This window comes from Psammomys obesus, unplaced genomic scaffold, assembly GCF_907164565.1.
Source record: "Psammomys obesus unplaced genomic scaffold, mPsaObe1.curated_primary_1811, whole genome shotgun sequence".
Lineage (NCBI taxonomy): Eukaryota > Metazoa > Chordata > Mammalia > Rodentia > Muridae > Psammomys > Psammomys obesus.
The window spans coordinates 27,859,875-27,881,406 of record NW_026585797.1 but is presented as its reverse complement, the minus strand read 5'-3'; the positions used below and the strand labels follow the sequence as shown (position 1 = coordinate 27,881,406).

The 21,532-nt window shown below is 37.0% G+C and overlaps 1 protein-coding gene across 1 annotated transcript in view; it reads left to right on the top strand.

Annotated features, from left to right (window-relative positions):
- The window catches only part of Clvs2 (clavesin 2), a 91,096-nt gene that overhangs the window by 18,355 nt on the left and 51,209 nt on the right, over positions 1-21,532 (top strand). Inside the window, exon 3 of the mRNA XM_055599475.1 lies at positions 11,685-11,859. Coding sequence (XP_055455450.1) covers positions 11,685-11,859 — 175 coding nt within the window. The remainder of the gene's footprint in view (positions 1-11,684; positions 11,860-21,532) is intronic.

The following is a 21,532-nucleotide window of genomic DNA, read 5'->3' as shown; positions in this document are numbered from 1 at the left end:
GAAGAATGGATACAGAAATTGTGGTACATCTACAAAATGGAATATTACTCAAGAATGAAAAACAAGGAAATCTTGAAATTTGCAGTTGGATCCTGTTTTATGTTGAGGTCTTTGATCTACTTGGACTTTAATTTTGTGCCTGGTGACAGAAATGGATCTATCGGCATTCTTTTGCATGCAGATATCCAGTTAGACCAGAACCATTTGTTGAAGATGCGTTCTTTTTTCCATTGTATGGTTTTGGTTTCTTTGTCAAAAATCAAGTGTTCAGAGGTGTGTTGGTTTATTTTTTGGTCTTTTATTGGATTCCATTGATCTACTTGTCTGATGTTATGCCAATACCATGCTTTTTCTTTTTTCTTTTTTTAAATTGGTATTGCTCTGTAGTACAGCTTTAAATTGGGGATGACAATAACTTTAGAAGTTCTTCTATTGTACAGAATTGTTTTAGGTATCTTGGGTTTTCTACTTTTTCATACAAAGTTGAGAATTGTTCTTTCAAAGTCTGTAAAGAAATGTATTGGAATTTTGATGGGAATTGCATTGAATCTATAGATTGCTTTTGGTGTACGACCATTTTTACTATGTTAATCCTACTGATTCATAAGCATGGGAGGTCTTTCCATCTTCTGATATCTTCAATTTTTTTTTTCTTCAAGGATTTGAGGTTCTTGTCATACAGGTCTTTCACTTGCTTAATTAGAAATACACTGAAATACTTTATATTATTTGTGGCTATATTGAAGGATGATGCTTGCCTAATTTCTTTTCTTAGCCCGTTTATATTTTGTACATAGGAGGGATACTAATTTTTTTTCGATTTAATTTTGTATCCAGCCATATTGTTAAAGGTGGTTTTCAGCTGTACGAGTTTCTTGTTAGGACTTTTGAGGTCACTTATGTGATACGATACTATCATATCATCTCCAAATCATACTTTGACTTCTTCCTTTCAATTTGTATCCCCTTGATCTTTTTTACTTGTCTTATTGCTCTAGCTAAAATTTCAAGTACTATATTGAATAGATACAGCCTTATCTTGCCCCTGATGTTAGGGGAATCACTTTGAGTTTCCCTCTATTCAATTTGATGTTGGCTATCGGCTTGCTGTATTTTGCCTTTATTGTGTTTATGTGTGTTACCTATATCCCTGATCTCTCCAAGACTTTTATCATAAATGGGTTTGGATTTTGTCAGAGGCCCTTTCAGCCTCTAATAGGATGTTCATGTGGGTTTTTTTTCTTTCAGTTTGTTTATGTGGTTCATTACACCATTTATCAATCCCCTCTCATCCCTCCTTGGGTTTGAACTGTCCATTGGAGCTTAATGGGCTTACCAGCAGGCATACAATTGAAGAGTACTCCATATGTCCCAGAATTTATCTGGAGCCATTTCAGTAATGAGAGGTCAGGCTAGCTTAGCAATTCCCAATCCATCCCTGACTATTGACAGACCCATTCTTTGGCAGACCCCAAGTAAGCAAGAGTAGTTGCTGTATTCTTCCCAGAAGACAGCATTTTGATATCTTCTGATTCTTATGTTATTTCTTTTCCTTCTTCCACAATGTTCCCTGAGCCATGGTGAAGGTGGTTATATTGTAGATAGTAGAAATGTCTGACTCAAGGCTGATTACTTGAACTTATTTTGAGCATTTGGAGCAGCTGTTAGACTGTATTCACAACTATTGGCTGGAATGAGACTTTAATTTTTATTTTTTTTCTGTTCAGAGCATGGAGTAGCATTTGGAAGGTAGTTTATGCTATCAATTTAGCTAAGCAAAAGAATTAAATCGTTCGCTAGGACCCATGACCCGCTGTTTTCTTAGCTATTGGTTTTCGGCTGGATTTATGGTTCCTGGCATGGATCACCTCCTGTAGATAAAGCCCTAAAGCAAACCAGAGTGGTTGACCAGCTCCATACCCGTCATGCACAGCACTAGTGTGCCAGAGTGCATATCTTCCCTTTCAGGTTGGCATTGTATGTAAAACTATTGATGCCTTTTCTTTCTGTTCCCCGCATGGCACCTTCTGACATTTGAAAGCTAGCCACCAGTGAGGAAGCTTCAGACTCACGTCAGTCTGACTTCCTTATGTCTTGAAAACAAGGTATGTGGTGTCTTCAGCAATAGGCTTTTATTGAATTCCGGTGGGCAAGCAAGAGGAATGATAAGAGCTGTAATTATTTTGTTGTTCTGTGGGGTCTCGCTGTTCAACAACTCACAGAGAGGATTGCAAACCTGACATTAGGATTTTATTTAATAATAATTTATTGCTTATAGAAGTGTCAGTGTCCAGCCATGCCAAATACCCCCCTTCAAATTCATTCAAAACATGTATCTTCAAATTGGTTCCAAGATAATAGGTTTCCATACGACCATGTCATACATCTTTTAATGTGCTCATCCCTCTCTCCCACCCTCCGATCTCCTTTGTGCAGTGTTTCTCTTCTTGCTTCAACCTTTCCACCCTGGTGTTCTCCCTTTCTACTTTCATATCACTATTGTTCCTCTATCTCCTGCTCACTGTCACCACTGCACAAATAGCTTCGTTCTAGTTTCCTGGCTTCTGGGGGTACTTCAAGTTAGAATTCACAAGATTAGAGATTCAAAGCTAGAATTTATCTGTGAGAGTGAAGCAATTTGTCTTCCTGGATCTGGGTTCACTTCATTGAGTTTTACAGTTACATCCATTCACGTGCAAATTCCATAACTTCATTTTAATTTACAGCTGAGTGAAACCTCATTGGGCAGATGCCATATTTTCTTTGCCCATTCATTCATCGACGGGCATCTAGGCTGATTCCATTTCCTAGTTATTGTGAATTGTGAAGAAATGGATATAGGTGAGCAGGTACTGCTGCCGTAGAGTCCTTTGGGTATGTGCTTAGGAATGGAATAGCTGTATCACATGTTGTTCAATTTCTAGTTTTTTGAGGACTATCCATGTTGATTTCCATAATGCATAACCAGTTTATAGTCCAACAAATATTAAGTGTTGTTCTTTTTTCATTCCTTCTCCAGCCTTGGTTGCCATTTGATTTATTGATAAAAATCATTCCGTAAAAAGGGAGCTAGAAACTCAAAGTCATTTTAATTTCCTCGATGGCTAAGGATGTTGAACACTTCATAATGGTTATTAGCTACTTGTATTTCATTTTATTTTTGAGACCTCTTTCCTCAGATGTACAGCCTTTCCTTGACTTTGTTGTTTGTTTTTTAATGTTTTGTGCTTCATTTTTTTTTGTATATTTTTCAGTATTAATTCTCTGTCCAAAGAATGAGTGTAAAAGCTTTTCTCCCATTTGGTAAGCTGCATTTTCACTCAGTTGACATCTTGTTTTGTTTTGTTTGCTGTAGAGAAGCTGATTTGGAGTTAGTTTTTTGTGAAAGGTCAGAGATAGGTGTCTAGTTTAATTCTTACACATATAGACATCGAGTTTCCTCAATATCATTTGGTACAGCTACTGTCTTTTCTTTAGTATGTATTTTTGGCTTCCTAAAAAAATATCAGTGGTTATAATTTTTTAAATGTGGGTTTTCATTCTATTTATCTAATATACTTATCTGTTCTTGTGCAAGCACCTACTGCTTTTATTATTTCATGTATGACTTCTGAGATTGGGTATGGTAATGTTTCCAGCAATTCTTTTTGTTTTTTTCCCCTTAGGGTTACACTAATATATGAATCTTTAATATTTGCATATCACTTTTAAGATTTTTTTTTCTTAATTCTGTGAAGAACAGCATGGATATTTTGACTGGGGTTGCATTGAATCTGTAAATTGCTTTCTGCAAGCTGGTCATTTTTACAATTCAGTTCTACTACTCTGTCAGCATAGGAGGTTTTTATATCTTTAGTGTCTAACTCAATTTCTTTCTTCCCAAAATTTAACATTTTTCTTGGTTAGTTTTACTCCATGGTTTTTCCCTTTTTATTGGAAATAGATTTTTTTCCATGTAATGTATTCTGATTCTGATTCTCCTTTCTCTACTCCTCTCAATTCTTCCCCACTTCTCTTACTCAGAGTCAAAGAGATAGAGAACACCAAGGAAACAAGGCTTTCTAAACACAGCTTGAACAATGCACATATGAACTGCCAGAGATGGAGCCAGAAAGCACATACCCTGCAGGAATCTACACCAGATGGGGTCCTAGAATTGAAAGGAGCACATGCCCCCATTTCTAAATCAAAGCTTTTTCCATTTGACAACTACCTGAAAAAACAAACAAACAAACAAACAAACAAACAAAAAAAACAAAGGAGTTTTCTGCAAAGGAATCTTGTTGGGAAATCTTAAGGGCAGGCCCCAAGCCCAGCAGGAGATTCCAACAGAAAATGAACTAAAAAACTCAAAAATATCTTTGAAGGTTCCTTGTCTCCTAATGTTCACTACAGCCTTTTTTCCTTTTTTTTCCCTCTTCCTTTCCTTTCCTGTCTTTCTTTCTTTCTTTCTTTCTTTCTTTCTTTCTTTCTTTCTTTCTTTCTTTCTTTCTTTCTTTCTCTCTCTCTCTCTCTTTCTTTTCTTACAGGTTTTTGTGTATATATTATGATTTCAGGTTTTGTGGTTTTCTGGAATTCCTGTGTATTCAGTAGTGTGTGTTTCTACATCTATATATGTTTCTTTTGCTTTTTCTTTGCCCATTTCTTTTTGTTTTTTGTTTTTCTACTCTGATTTGTTTATTTTATTACTATTATTTTCGTCTTTATATTTATTTATTTTTTACTTTGATTTATTCACTTTGTATACTGGCTGTATCCCCCTCTCTCATCTCCTTCCAGTGCCACTGTCTCTCCCTCTTCTTCCCCATGTCCTTCTTAAATACCTGTTTGTTTCTAATGAAAGACAGAATATTTTATTTGTTTTGTTTTTCTTGTTATGAATGAGAGCAGTTGCCTGATTTCTCACTCAGTGTATTTGCCCTTAGTGTATAGAAAGGCTACTAATTTTCTTTAATTTTGTGTTCTGCTAGTTTTCTAGAAGTTTTCTGGTGGACTGACTACATTTTTCATGCATGGAGTTCAGTTATGGGTAAACAGGAAGGCTTTAATTAGTTTCCTATTTGTATCTTTTATTTCCTTTCATCTTTTTTTTCTATTATTATTTACAATTTATTGGCTTTGTATCTCACTTGTAGCTCCCTCTATTATCTCCTCCTGGTCCCACCCTGCCTCCCTTTTCCTCTTCTATCCCTCTCCCTAGTCCACCAATAGAGGAAGTCCTCCTTCCCTACTGTCTGATCCTAGCTTACCAGGTTCCATTAGGACTGCCTGGATCCTCTTCCTCTCTGGGCTGGCTAGGTCATTCCACTAGGGAGAAGCATTCAAGGAACAGGCAACTGAGTTTATGTCAGAAACTGTTTCTTCTCCCCTTACTAGCGTACCTAACTTGGAGACTGAGCTGTCTATGGGCTACATCTTAGCATGAGTTTAGGTCCTCTCAATGTATGATCTTTCATTGATGCATCAGTCTCTGCAGTCCCCTCTGAGTCCAGCTTTTTTGGCTTAGGTTGGTCTCCTTGTGGGGCTCCTGTCCCCTCAGGGATATTTCTATATCCCCCTTCTTCCATAAGACTCCTTGTGCTCTGACCTAAGTTTGGCCATGAGTCTCTGCATCTGCTTTGATCTGCTGCTGGGTGGAGTCTTTTAGAGGACATCTGTGGTAGGCCCCCATCCTGTTCTCTCTCTTCTACCACTTCCAATGCCTATTCTCTTTTCCTCTCTGAAAGAGAATGAAGCCTCTTCTCTAGGGTCTTTCTTGTTGTTTAACTTGTTTAGGTCTGTAGGTTTTAGTATGTATATCCTATATTTGCCCAGCGTTGTTTATAGCAGCTTTATTGGTAATACCTAGAATCTGGAAACAACCTAGATGTCCTTCAACCAAAGAATGGATACAGAAATTGAGGTACATTTACACAATGGAATACTACTCAGCTATTAAAAACAAGGAAATTATGAAATTTGCAGGCAAATGGATGGAACTAGAAAAGATCATTCTGAGTGAGGTAACCCAGAAGCAGAAAGACACACATGGAATATATTCACTTATAAGTTGATATTTCTTTGTTATCTTATTGCTTGAGATACGATTTTGCACAATCTATTGAACAGGAGTGGCAACAGTATGAATAAAGCCCCATCTTGTTCCTCATTTTAATGGGATTGCTTTAATTTTTTTCTCATGTACTTAGTATGAGTTTGTCATATGTCACCTTTATTTTGTTGGGATACCCTCTCTCTAAGCCTATCCTCTCTGAGACTTTTGTCTTGAAATAATATTGGATTTTGTCAAAGGCCTTTTCTGCATTTGTTGATAAGATGATCATGTCTATTTTTAAAGCTCATTTATATGATTTATTACACTTATTTGTTTGCCAATCTCTGATATAAAACTGCAATAGTTTTTGCAGTCCTCATCACCAGTGATAGGACACACACATATACATGCGTATACATATATGTATATAACTATTTTTCTAGAATAAAGACAGTGCGCTGCAGAATTATATATAAGAGACACATTGAGGGACACAAAGTTCAACTTATGATGGATGGGACAGAGATTCTGTCTTGAAGTTTTCTGACATCATGACATGGCTTGGTCAGTGTTGCAATACTAAAGCACAGTCTGTCCCAAAGCCTTTGCTTTCAGGTAGGGAAATGAGATTTCTTGCCAGTTGAAGATTCAGTGTTACCTACTCATTGATTTTCCGAACTACTGTGTTTTCTCTGTTTTATTTCAAATACTTTTAGAAGTAAAAAGAGAGTAAATCTCTGTTAAGAGTGCACTGTCTTCCTGGTGATCCCATCTTTTCCATTGAATGAAGACACTGTCTGCTTCTTATTTACCCATTCTCCATTCCCTTATGTGCTCTGAGTTCCAAGTTTCTATACAGCTTTCTCTGGAAATGTCCAGTTGAATTTCTCCAGAAAAAGGACCGGAATAAAATACCATTGCTTAAAAATGAAATTGTCAATATTCTTCATAAAATTTGTGACTCATCTTAAAGTATATGGTATTCCTAGCAATTCTTTTCTTAGAATAATTATTAGTAGTGTTTTATCTCTTAACTCCCTTGATCACAGAGTCTGTTTCTAATTTCAGTATTCTAAACTTTGAGCTCTTTCCTGAGTTTGAGATATATTTTTTTTTCAAGTGTTTCTCCAATGTATCTTTCTAGATACAATACATTTCACAACTCAACAGACTTTCTTCAAAAGTTATTTTGCCACCACCTCCATGGTTTCTTTCATTGCTACTATTTTTATTAAATATTTTTACTACTTTCTCAGCAGATGACTTAAGCTACACTCTTCATGTCATCCTTTACTTTTCCTTTGTGTTAATCTTCACATTCAGTTAAGTACCAACTTTTTCTAAGCTTACCTCTAAAAATACTTCTCAAATTTGGCTTTACCATTTGGTTTTTCCTTTTACTGTCTTTACTGAGGCAGTGTTTTAATCCATAGCCAGTGTCCTTGCAATAACCTCTGATTTTGTTTCCCAGGAATGCATGAACCTTTTGGGTTTTTAGAATATGTTAAGACATCGTGCTAACTATAAGGCAGAAAAACTAAAGAGCCAATCCTTAAGTTTAGATGGCTTAGTTTAATATAGAGGTATGGATTTGCTTAGTTATTCCCCTTTTGATTTTTTTTATTGTTTGTTTAATTTCCTTTATCCTATCTTCTATTTTTTATAATTATGAGAGAGTTACAATAGAGGCGATTAAGGACTTGTGAATTTTATATATAGCTCTCACATACAGTGCTCTTGTGTGTTGAATGAGACTCTTTGAATCCCATTCTCAAAATTTTAAAATATAGTTGTCTCCAAGTGTCCTTTGGGCATTGGTTTCAGAATTCTACATAGACTCCAAAATCTGAAGATGTTTAAGTGTATTATAAAAAATGGCAGTGTACTTGTGTAAGATTTATAATCCCCTTAGTATAAAGCTTCGTGTCTCTATTTAAGTTTCTCTTGATGACTTGCAATGTCAGATGACATATAAAAGGTCTGTCAATCATTATATTTATTGAATAATAGGAAGTGTCTGTACATGTTCATGGTTTATACATTTGCAAAATGTATTTGATTCTCAGTTGACACAATGTTCAGATGCATGTTTCTCAGATACTGGATGCCAACTGTATGACAAAACAATGGGTACGCACCATGAGGAAGTCTTTAATGAAAAGTGTGATGCTTATTTTTGAAGGCAGTTAAAATGAGACTAGAAAATCATATGGTAGACTAGAGGAAAATTGAAACACTAAAAATTTGAAACAAGCTGCAGAATTTCCAAAAGCTTTGTTATTTGTTTGTTTAGAATGTAAGTTTTTTTTTATTTCCTTTCTGTTTTTGTTCTCTTTTTGGTTTTTTTGAGACAGGGTTTCCCTGTGTAGCCCTGGCTGTCCTGGACTCCCTTTGTAGACCAGGCTGGCTGCACACTCGCAGCGATCTGCTTGCCTCTGCCTTCCTGAGTGCTGGAATTACATGAGTTTGTCACCATGCCTGGCTTATGCTTCCTTTCTTACGATTTATTTTTGTTATTTTAGATAGAGTATACTTCCTTAGCGAGAGGCAGTAGGTTCACATCTGTGCAGTCGATGGGCTTAGGCTGTCCGCATTGGATTCCATTAGCAATGAAATTACAGGAGGCTGTGAGCCACTGGACACGGGTGCTGGGAACAGAACTCGGGTCTGCTGCAAGTGAAGTGCATGCTATTAATCCTCTTCACTGCAGAGTCACTGCTATAGCTCCTGTGTGCTGTTTTCTACTGTGTTCTCATGACCCACTCCAAGTCAATCTCGTTAAAAGCCAACTTCTAGGCCAAAAATAAAAATAAAAATAAATCCTAAAATATCCTTTTTACTTTAATTATTATTATTAGTAATAGTAGTAGTACAATTTATTCAATTTGTATCCTGAGTGTAGCCCCCTCCCTTGTCTCCTCCTAATCTCACCTTCTCTCCCTCTTCTCCCCTTATGCCCCTCCTGTAGACCACTGATAGAAGAGGTCTTCCTCCCCTTCTATCTGACCCTAGTCTATAGGGTCTCACCAGAACTGGTTGCATTTTCTTTCTCTGTGGCCTAGCAAGGCTGCCTCTGCCAGAAGGTGATCAGAGAGCCTGCCACTGAGTCGCCAGAGATAGCCTCTTGCTTGGTCCTCGGTTGGGATATCATTCTCTTCTTCAGGGCCTCCAGGGCTCAGTTTTGTTGTTGTTGTTTTTCCTCTGTTGATCTCCATTTGGCGCTCCTGTCCCCTCCAGGTCTTTCTGTCTCTCCATTCTTTCATAAAATTCTATGCATTCTGCCCAAAGTTTGGCTATGAGTTTCAGCCTCTGCTGCTATACCTCCTGTCCTGTTCCCTGTCTCCTCGTGCTTCTGATGTCTATTGCATTTGTCCTTCTGAATGAGGATTGAGCATTTTCCCTAGGATCTTCCTCATTGTTTAGCTTCTTTAAGAGTGTAGATTTTAGTATCTTTATCTTATATTATATGTCTAATAACCACTTCTGAGTGAGTATATACCATGTGTGTCTTTCTGTTTCTGAGTTTCCCCACTCAAGGTAATCTTTTCTAGTTTCCACTATTGGCCTGCAAATTTCATGAGTTCCTTATTTTTAATAGCTGAGTAGTATTCCGTTGTGTAAATGTACCACAATTTCTGTATCCATTCCTCCATTGAGGGACATCTAGGTTTTTTTTTCCCAGATTCTGGTTATTACAAATAAAACTGCTACAAGCATGGTTGAACAAATGTCCTTGTTTGAGCATATTTTTGATATATACCTAGGAGTGCTATAGCTGGATCTGGAGATAGCACTATTCCTAATTGTCTGAGAAAGCACCAGATTGATTTCCAAAGTAGTTGTACAAGTTTACATTCCCACCGGTAATGGGGGTTGGGGGAGTTCCCCTTTCTCCTTATCCTCTCCAGCATGTTTTTTGATCTTAGCCATTCTGGTGGATGTAAGGTGAAATCTCAGGGTTGTTTTGATTTGCATTTCTTTGATGACTAAGGACATTGAGCATGTCTTTAAGTGTTTCTCTGCTATTCTGTATTCCTCTACAGAGAATTATCTGTTTAGCTCTGTACCCCATTTTTAAATCAGATTGCTTGATTTGTTGCTTTTTACCTTCTTTAGTTCTTTATATATTCTGGATATCAGCCCTTTCTCAGACATAGGGTTGTTGAAGATCTTTTCCCAGTCTGTAGGCTGTCGTTTTGTTCTGATGACAGTGTCCTTTGCTTTATAGAAGCTTTTCAGTTTCATGAGGTCCCACTTATTGATTTTTGATCTTAGAGCCTGTGATGTTGGTCTTCTGTTCAGGAAGTTGTCTCTTGTGCCAATGAGCTCAAGGTTCTTTCTCACTTTTTCTTCTAACAGGTTTAGTATGTTTGGTTTTATGTTGAGGTCTTTGATTCACTTAGACTTTAGTCTTGTGCATGGTGATAAACATGGATATATTTGCATTTTCCTGCATGTAGACATCCAGCTAGACCAGCACCATTTGTTGAATATGCTATCTCTTTTACATTGTATTGTTTTGGCTTTGTCAAAAATCAAGTATCTGTAGGTGTGTGGGCTTTTTTCTGGGTCTATTCTATTCTATTCTATTCTATTCTATTCTATTCTATTCTATTCTATTCTATTCTATTCTATTCCAGTTGCATTGATCCTCCAGTCTGTTTCTATGCGAATACCATGCAGTTTTTATTACTATTGCTTTTTAGTACAGCTTGAGATCATGGATGGAGATACCTCCAGATGATCGGTTATTGTACAAGATTGTTTTAGCAAATCAAGGGTTTTTTTTTGTTTTGTTTTTCCATATGAAATTGAAAATTTTTCTTTCAAGTTTTGTAAAGAATTATGTTGTTATTTTGATGGGAATTGCATTGAATCTGTAGATTGCTTTTGGTAGTATGGCCATTTTCACTATGTTAATCCTGCCAAGCCATGAACATGGGAGATCTTTCCATCTTCTGATATCTCTTCAATTTCTTTCTTCAGAGACTTGAAGGTTTTTTTTTTTTTTTTAGCATTCATGTGCTTGGTTAGAGTTACACCAAAGTACTTTATGTTATTTGTGGCTGTTGTAAAGGGAATTGTTTCCCTAATTTCTTCCTCAGCCCTTCTGTATTTCATGTACAGGAGGGTTATTGATTTTTTTTTTTTTTTGGTTAATTTTGTATCCAGCCACTTTGCTGAAGGCGTTTATCAACTAAAGAAGTTCTCTGGTAGAATTTTTGGGGTCACTCATGTATACTATCATGTCATCTGCAAATTGTGATACTTTGACTTCTTCCTTTCCAAACTGAATCCCCTTGCTCTCCTTTAGTCATCTTATTGCTCTAGCTAGGACTTCAAGTACTATGTTGATGGAATATGGAGAGAGTGGGGGGCAGCCTTGCCTTATCCCTGATTTCAGTGGGATTGGTTTAAATTTCTCTCCCTTTAATTTGATGTTGACTATAGGCTTGCTGTATATTGCCTTTACTATCTTAAAATTCCTTTAAAAAGAATCTTCAGTTTGCTAAAAATCAGTCAAATCAAACCAATAAGTAACAACCACTCCCCGAAACTCTATCCAATAATAAAACCTCAATAACTTTTATACAAGTGGCTATGAATAGTGGCTATCAGATTTAACTCAATACTTCTCTGTTGCTGTTAGGTACACATTGGTGGATATTTTGCGTGCCATCTTACTTTCACTAGAAGCCATGATTGAAGATCCTGAGCTTCAAGTAAATGGATTTGTTTTGATCATAGACTGGAGTAACTTTACCTTCAAGCAAGCTTCTAAGCTTACACCAAGCATGCTGCGACTCGCCATCGAAGGCCTTCAGGTAAGGATACATCAGTATTCATTTCCTGTCTCCTATGTGCTACTCATCGAATGTGTTAGAATAATGGATATCTTATGGAATAATAAAAACAAATAAGGTTATAGCTTTTTTTTTTTTAGCACAAATCCTAAAGGCATTAATGAAACAAGGATTGAACAATGACAGCTGAAGGATGTGAGTCTTCTAATAAGGAAGGCCTATAACTTGTGGCAGGAGCCTGCTTTGTGTCTACCCATATGTACAAGGCTTGAATGGAGATTCTTGTTTAGGTAGCTGGAACATGTAACTTTTTGGGTTTGATGTAGTCTTACTTAGGCTTTGTTGTTGTTATTGTTTTATTTTTTTTTATGTTGTGAGCAAATTTTGCTTAGTGACTCCATGAAACTAGGGAATTTGAGATTGAACCATGTTAAATATAATTCATCAGTGAGTTTATTGCTCCTTCTGGTAGGTATAGAAATCTTTGTTTTGAAATATTTCTTATGATGTGATTTGAATTGTTACTTTCTCTTTTTTGGTAGAAGAGAGGTCTAATATGGAATTTTTGCAACTATGGTACCCTTCTAGGGAATAATCTTTAACTCTTTGGGATTTATAAGGTGTCAAATGAGTCATTATGCATGCCATTCATAATCCTTCTATTGGCTAGTTCTTTTTAACTTTTAGGATATCCTACTGCTTTATTTTTTTTCTTTCTACTCTGTTTTACTTGCATAATTTGTGAAATTGGTTTTGAGCATCTAGAACATTTATAAGTTCACTAAAATAATATTTTCAGTATTTATTTTTTAACTCTTGTATCTCTTATTTACAAGAATATTTTATTCTTGTTTTTTTTTCAAAATTTTCTGTATATGTTATCATATCTTGTGTAGACAAAGACTTATTTTTACTAACAAGACTTATTTTTACTAACAACATATATACGTTTCTTTCATCTGATTTTTCCCTTAACTAGGATGACCTGTAAAATTTTGAATTGAAGTGGTAAGGGTGAAGTTTTTTTTTTTTTATTGGTTGTTATTGATAGTAAGGAGAATCTACATAAAATTTGACTATACTTCAGCTTAAATTCTTGGGACCAAGAATGCTTTTATTCAGATATTGTAATGTGTGTATATGGGTAAGAGATATCTTTGGGATTATACTCAAGTTTGAATTTAAAAAAATTTGTTTACAATTCAAAGATACCTCTGTGAACATATGCTGAAAGCACTTATGTATATTAAATGGATATTCTTTAGTTTAATATATTTTAGATTATTTTCTAGTTATCATTACTAGAAACCCACTTGGAGACTGAGCTGCCATGGGCTATATCTGTGCAGGGGTTCTAGGGTATCTCCATGCATGGTTCTTGGTTTTACTACCAGTCTTAGAAAAGACCCCTGGGTCCAGATTTTTTGGTTCTGTTGCTCTCCTTTGGAACTCCTGTCCCCTCCAGGTCTTTCAGTCTAGCCTTTCTTTCATAGGATTTCCTACATTTCGCCCAAAGTTTGTCTATGAGTCTCAGCATCTGCTTCGATATGCTGCTGGGTAGAGTCTTTCAGAGGTTCTCCGTGGTAGGCTTGTGTCCTGTTCCCTGGTTTCTCCCTCTTCTGATGTCTGTCCCGTTTGCTTTTCTGAGTGAGGATCATTTTACCCAGGGTCCTCCTTCTTGCTTAGCTTCTTTAGGTGTACAGATTTGAGTATGTTTATCCTATATTGTATGTCTAATATTCACTTGTAAGTGAATATATACTATATGTGTCTTTCTGCTTCTGGGATATTTCACTCAGAATGATCTTTTTTAGTTCCCACCATTGGCCTGCAAATTTCATGATTTCCTTGTTTTTAATTTCTGAGTAGTATTCTATTGCATAAATGTACCACAATTTTTGTATCCATTTCTCCATTGAGGGACATCTAGGTTGTTTCCAGATTCTGGCTATTATGAATAAACCTGCTATGGACATGTTTGAAGAAATGTCCTTGTTGTGTAATTGACCACATTTTGGATATATACCTAGGAGTTCTATAGCTGGATCTTGAGATAGCATTATTCTTAATTTTCTGAGAAAGCACCAGATTGATTTCCAAAGTGGTTGTACAAATTTACATTTCCACCAGCATGGGGAAGGGTTCCCTTTTCTCCTTATCCTCTCCAGCATGTGGTGTCACTTGAGCTTTTGATCTTAGCCATTCTGGTTGGTATAAGGTGAAACCTCAGGGTTGTTCTGATTTGCATTTCCTCGATGACTAATGATTTTGAACATTTCTTTAAGTGTTTCTCTGCCATTCAATATTCCTATATTGAGAATTCTCTGTTTAGTGCTGTACCCATTTTTTTAATTGGATTACTTGATTTGTTGCTTTTTAACTTCTTGAATTCTTTATATATTCTGAATATTAGCCCTCTGTCAGATATAGCATTGGTGAAGTTCCTTTCCCAGTCTGTAGGCTGCTGTTTTGTTTTCAGTATTTATTACCTGTATTCCCAACTCATATCCTAGAAATAATTAGGCTAACTTTTTTGCTTTGCTTTTTCAAGACAGGGGTTCTCTGTGTAGCCTTGGCTGTCCTGAACTTACTTTGTAGACCAGTTGGCCTCAAACTCACAGAGATCTGCCTGCCTCTGCCTCCCTGAGAGCTGGGATTACAGGCGTGCACCACTGTGTGCAGCTGCAGGTTAATGTGTTATCAATCAGAGCATCTCTTATTTTAAAATGACAAATTGTATACTTAATGACCACTAAGGGAAAGGTACTACACTTTCTTTAAATGGCAAATAAACAGAAATAATCTATATCTCACCTGATCTTTGCTGTTGTCTGCAGGCAGTTAAATTGATGATCACTGACCTCTTAACAACGTGTGAGTCCTTTGAGCTGCAGGGTCACCTCAATGAAATTTAGTTCATGGATTGTGGCCTGCTTTTGTAATAAATAAACCACACTGATCTTTCCCACACAGGTTTATCCTAAAGCAGGAGTCCTTACTTGTTCTCAGTGCGTCAGCCTTGCTGCTGCCTTATCTTTTAATAACTCCACAGAGACTGTTAACAGTCTCTGTTAGAGAGAGGGCAAGGATAATGCATGCTCCACAGTGTGCATATCATAATTCTGCCCTATTTCCAGCAATCCATAAAGCATCCTTCAAACTGTGAAGAAAACTGGTTATCCTCAACTGCCACTTAGCACAGAATGCTCGCGTCACCCAGTTCTTATCTCTATTTAGCACGGGTCTCATTTTTACTTGTATGGAAGCTGGGGGAGGCCTTCACTTGTGAAGGATGGAGAGCTCATACTACATCCACCACATGTTGGATGGGAGTTCCTTTTATAAGTTATTGCTGGTAGCACACAAATAAACAAACAACAACAACAAAACAGCTTAGGGGTTTGAGGAAAGTTCCCATTCTTTTAATTACTAGCAGAGCTTTAAGTGCTTGGTGTGAACTTCTCGGGAGCTATAGTCAGATTAAAACTGTGTTTGTGGCCAGAGAGGGAAATGATCTCCATTCCTTTCACAGGCTTCTACTGTATGTATGGAGATTCCTTCTCTTTTTTTCCACATAAACTTCTCAGCCACCTATTTTCTCCAAAATGTAGATGCTGTAAGCAGGAATAAAATATCCCGATCTACAACCATATTACAAAAAAAAAAAAAATAAGTCTTAAAAGAAAGGAGGCCTATTAAAGGATTAATATTTACTATTGGTTTATCTTTGATTAAAGTTGCTATTAATCCTAAACAGCTGTATAACCAAATCACCACACAGAGACTATGATTTATTTCATTAACCTAGAACTCAATGCTGGGCAATAGTTACTCCATCCTAAACCTCCAAGCCCTCATAGTTTCCTAACATTTAGATTTCCCACATTATACTTGCTTTTAGTGAAATCTTAGGTCCGGTTCATTCTCCACTTCATTCCAACACCTCCCTCCAGCTCTGCTCTCCCAGCTCTCTCCTCTCCTTCTCTCTTCCTCTGTCTCCCACACCTTCCTTTCCCCTGGTTCCTCTCTCTTTTCCTGCTTCTTTTCCATTGCTCAACATTGTGGCTGGTTGTTTTATTTTGGCATGTTTACACAAAGTTGAAACAGGTGATACTTAGATTAAGTATCACAATGCAATGTCCGGATTGAAACCAGAGAATGGGGGAGAGAAATCAGCATTTCAATGAACAAGGTTAAGGTGTATACATTTCAAAAGAACATTATACCAACAGAGGTCTCAAAAATGTTTTTGACATCATATGTTAGTTACTGCTCCATTGCTGAAAGAAAACACCATTACCATGACACATATTGGAGAAAGAGTTTATATGGGCTTATGGTTCCAGGGGGTTAAATGTCCATGATGGCAGAAGAGAAGAGTGGAGGCTTGCGCATGAAGTTGAGAGCTTATATCTCGAGCCACAAACACACGTGAAGAGAGAAATAGAAATTGTGAGTCTTTAAACTCTCAATGAAGTCTAGCCCCCAGTGACAAACTCAACCTTCAAGATCACACCTCTTAAATGTGACCAAATGGCTCTACCAACTGAGGTCAATTATTCAGACTTCTAAGCTTATGTGTGTGTGATGATGGTGGTGGTGGTAGGGATTCTCATTCAAATCAGAACAGGAGGAACTGAGCTTTAACTTCAAATTGTCTTCAGTCCAAATTCATTGATTCTTGTATCTGTGCAGGTATCTGTGTACCTGGCATCCTAAGATTGCTGAAAGTTTTCCACTGTGACACTCCCGAGCTTACAGTTAATAAGTAGCTGTTAATGAAGTTTTGTTCAGTTACTGAAGTAGGAAAACCTGACTTTTAAAATTAAATCTCTATTTAGCTTGCATTTGCTCTTTGGGAAAAATAACTTATTAATGAATATTGTTATATATTCCAGTCAGGATATAGTATTAACAATTTTTCAAGATGAACATGAGATTGGAACATGTTTGAAATAACGACACACAGTTATAGGTTGCTGTCCCAACCACCATCAGTGTCAAGACTACTGCCACTACTCACAAGAGTAACGCCACCCTTACACACACACACACACACACACACACACACACACACACACACACACACAGTAAATCAGTCAGGGCAACTAAGAAGTCAGAACATTTTTTTAACAACTCAGCAAAACTATGCTGCAATTCTCCTATAATAAATGTAAAGAATATTCTAAGGTGTTGATCCAAAATTAAAAAAAAAATCCTATCAGTAAGTCCAGTGGATGACAGAACATTTATTTTAATGAAGAATTTTATGAATGGATGTCACTATTTTGAAGAGGTCCCATCTTTCTTCTGCTTTAATCATCTATGTATTTGTCATTATATGACCAGGCCCCCTTTTTTGTTCCTGAAGCAAACTGTTTTGGGTGACCTGGATGGAATTAGGATCTCATACCTACTTTATAAAGGGAAAGTGGTCTAGGTCCACACGTGATGATGGTACAAGGTCAACCAAGAGACCATATAGGAGGGTGGATGCAGACAGAGTTAGATCCCAGATGGCAGCCCCTCCATGCATCAAGGACCTGTGAAATTATATCCTTGCTTGAATCTCATTCTGGGTCTTTACACTAATTTAAAGTGTTATTATGAATGGTACATCTTGCACCTAGCAGGTGATGCTTTAGCTAAAGTCAGTGCAGATCAGCTGAGTTTTCAGGTAGCATTTTTTTTTCAGTTATCACTGTGGCCTGTTTCCTTTTTGAGAAACTTGAAAATCGAGAAATTCAGTAATTTCTCAATCTGAGATGTTCTAGTTGACTTTGGGAATCTGAAGAGTTCTCTCTTTCTTTATGCTCATGTTGCATATAAGTAATTACAGTTTCATCTATTTCTTCCCTGTGGTTGAACAGCCTCTGTATGATTTCACAGTGGCTATAAAACAAAATAATCTTTCAATTGGGAAGCCAGAAGAAAAGAGTGATATGATTTTCCTCTGGAGCTGTTTAGCATTTAGTTCTTTGACGAGGCAGGCATTCCAGCCATAGCAGAAAAGGTGATGTTTGTGAAGATAGTGTTGGCTTTGAAGGCTGCACAAAAGTTTGTTAAAGGGACAAGGGCAAGAAGGGGTTCTTGGGAGGGAACACTCAGAACAGCACAGAACTAAAGTGCGTTGGAGATATATAATAAATCTGTTTTGATGGGACTGCAGTTAAGAAGTGAATTGAGGAAGATGAGCTCTGGATGGCAAATTAAGACTTAGATCACTGGGGTAGAAGACTTCAAGCTATGCCATTTGGCCAGGGCTTTCCAGACAGGGGAAATGGAACAGGCCACTTTCTTGATCACTTTTCTCCTTTGGAATGATTTTTCTGAGTACAAGAAGAAACGTGGGGGGGGGATCTGGATAATGAGAATGCCAAACTACGTCTTAGTAAATCAGGTTTGTTTATAGCAGTGAGTTTAAGACACCTGGCCAAATTTTCTCACCTGATACTTAGTGTTTTGTCCAGGTGATCTGAATTGGACATCAATGCCTTCCCCAAGTTCTGTTTTCTGTTGTTATTGTTGATTCCTGGACTGACCCCAAGAAATATTCAATAGCTTGAAGTAAGCCCCAGCCCTCAGGTTTAAATATAAGTGAAATGTCCATAATATGAAAGATGGTTCACTTCTGGTTAAGTCACACATGACTGCCCTGTCTTTTTGTACTTTGTTGACATTCACCGGCAGCTCCATTGTCTGTTCTCCAGTGAATAACCTTGATTGCCTTTTGACTCAGTTCTCTGGGATATAGCATGAGGATTAAGAGAAAAAAACATTTTTTTAGTATCCAAGAGACCCTTTATAAATACCACTATACACTGACTAGACATTTAGTTTTGGTACAAAGGGGGTTTTGTATGCTTTGTCTGTAAAGAATACAAAACATTTCCAAAATACAAAAGGCATCAAATGTTTTGGTCAACATAGTGCATTTTTCTTGATAGGTATGGGCAATATTAGCTCTTTTAGAAGGAAAAATATATTCAAGTTTCTTTGTAGAGGAAGAAAAGAGAAAAATTGTCTTGCCACTTACAAGAAGTGTATTGATTAGTGTAGTCATAGAAACAGGAAGTTTCATTTAAAATCAATATAAGATTAAATGAATGTGACTTGTAGACATAAGGTACCTGTCTGGGAAGCCAATTAAAGCATGAAATGTTTGGAAATACATGGAACAGCTCAGTCTTTGAATTCATAGTGAAATGATGATGTACTTTTCAAATATATTTTATTTCTCCTGATCTATTATTTTCTTGGAAATTTTAGTAATGACAAACCAATTTATAAAAATTTTAAAATGTGTTCTCATCTACCAGCGTTTTCTGCTGCCTTTAAGATATGCTTATCTGTTATTCTCCTTGGTGCTATCCTGCTGTGTCTATGTGCTTTTGCTTTCACAGTTTCTCTGGAATCCCCTAATTCCATCTGCATAATGCATCCAAGACATGCTGGTTAGCAAAGGGTTTGGTTGTGACAAGGGGCTGAATAGGTCTTTGATTGCTACATAAAACTCAGATGTAGTGCCATTGTGAGGTACCTAACATGGTGCCAGATACTCTAAGATTCCTTATTAAGTAGGACTTGAGAAAGAATAAAGAATATGTTGTCAATTCACTAGCCCTTTCATTTGACTCAAGGACCCTGCTAACTCAGAGAGCTCTGATCATTCAAGCAGAAGGCAAAAAAGGGCTGCCACTACAAATCCCAATTCTGACTCGTTGAAAGCCCAGTTACACGTAAGGAATCTTGCCAAAATCATAGTAGAATGCTAATGGCTTGGAAAATCACTGTGCAATGCCCGTGGCTGAGGAAATTCTTTAACATCAATGTAGCCTTACCTTTTCTAGTCTTCCAAAGCCTATGTGTCAAAGTGGGTAGCTATGAAGTCACATGTATGCATGCACATACTTGTAGCTTAAAGAATAGAAAAAGAAACTGCTGATATTGATGGACTTAGGGCTTCATAGTAAACCTAGAGGCTGCTTTACTGATGCTCCTGGTGATAGTTGCTAACCTACTAGTTGTTTTCAGGCATACAGAATTTGGACAATAGCAGATGCCTCTTCCCTGCAAACTATATTTGAATTATAAGGCAGTATTGACTAAACAGTTTTGAAATGATGCCTGTCTTGAAAACGAACACATAGCCTTATGATCTGTATTCATTCAGAAAGCCTGGAGGAAGAAACATTCACTTCCACATTTTGTATGCACAGACAGAGCCATATTGAGAAACAGTGACAAGGGCAGTGTGTAAAAAGAGTCACATTTTCCTCATCATATGCACAGCTGTCTGAGCTAAGTATGCTTCCTTTCAGGAAGTTGTTACTTCGCCTCAAACAAAATGAGTGAAAATACTAACGGTTCTTAATTTTGTGATGTGAGAATATGTTTTGGCTGAAAGCTTTAATTCTCAGAAGTAGGACACCTTTACTCTTAAAACCTCACATTAGGTACAAAAAAGTTATATATAAATCCAGTTCTATGAGCTGGTCAAGACATTAATATCTATATCTATATCTATATATCTATCTATATCTATATCTATATATCTATCTATCTAAATCTATCTATCTATCTATATATATACATGTGTGCGTGTGTGTGTGTGTGTGTGTGTGTGGTCACATTTTTATTGGATTAGAACTGCTATCCATTTCCTTTGTTGAATAGTAAAATGTATTCAAAACATCCAGTTGTGAGAAAGTAGGTATTAAACTTGAATAAATTATATGGTATGTGCTATAGAGTTACTTAACATATATTTGCTGAATAGATGAATAGATAAATAGAATAGTAGTAATTATTAAGAAAATTTAATACTTGTCCTCCATTAACTACTGACAAAATGTGTATTTTCTTTTACCTTCAAATAGTTGAACCTTTGAAGCTACAAAAAGGAGTTAGAGAAATTACGCTTTGTTTTTGTGTTGAAGCCATTGAGAGTCTGATGAATGGAAAGAAGCAACTCTAAATCGGGAAAACTCAAGGCCCCATTGAGCGACTGTAACTGTGAACGGCATTTCCTTGCCTTTGTTTAGATATGTCTTGAGCCGAAGGACGGAGATGAGTGAATGTAGCTTCTCTCTTGCTCATTCTAGAATCAGCATGAATGCATCGTGCAATATGCATTCATTCCTCTTAGGAGAACCTCATTTTTATCTGTGTCTTCAAATCAAAGCTGTAAAATCCTGGGGCTGGGGAGATGGCTCAGTGGTCAGAGTGCCTCATGCGCACACACTAGGACCTGAGTGGGAAGAAGTCCCAGAATCCACATAAAAGTAGAATGAACAGCTTGAGGAGCAGTGCAGTCCTAACACTGCAGAGATTGGGACATGTACGAGAGAATCTCCAGAAGTTTGCAGGCCAGTCAGCTAGGTGAAAACAATGTGAGATCCTGTCCCAAACAAGGCGAAAGGTGAGGACTGACTGCTGAGGTTGTCTTCTACCTCCATGTCCGCGGCACCTCTGTGCCTGCATCCCCACACGTACACACACAGAGCTGTGCACATGCACACACGCAATGGCAAATGTGAACACACACTTATATTTTAAATGTTAATTTATTACTTGAGTGGCATCAGGTCTAACTACAGGGATTAATAAGACTTACACACTTATCCTTCAAATATATACTCATGGTTTTCTTTGGAGTTTTTGATCTCCTGAGCACTAAATTAAAAATGTTTTG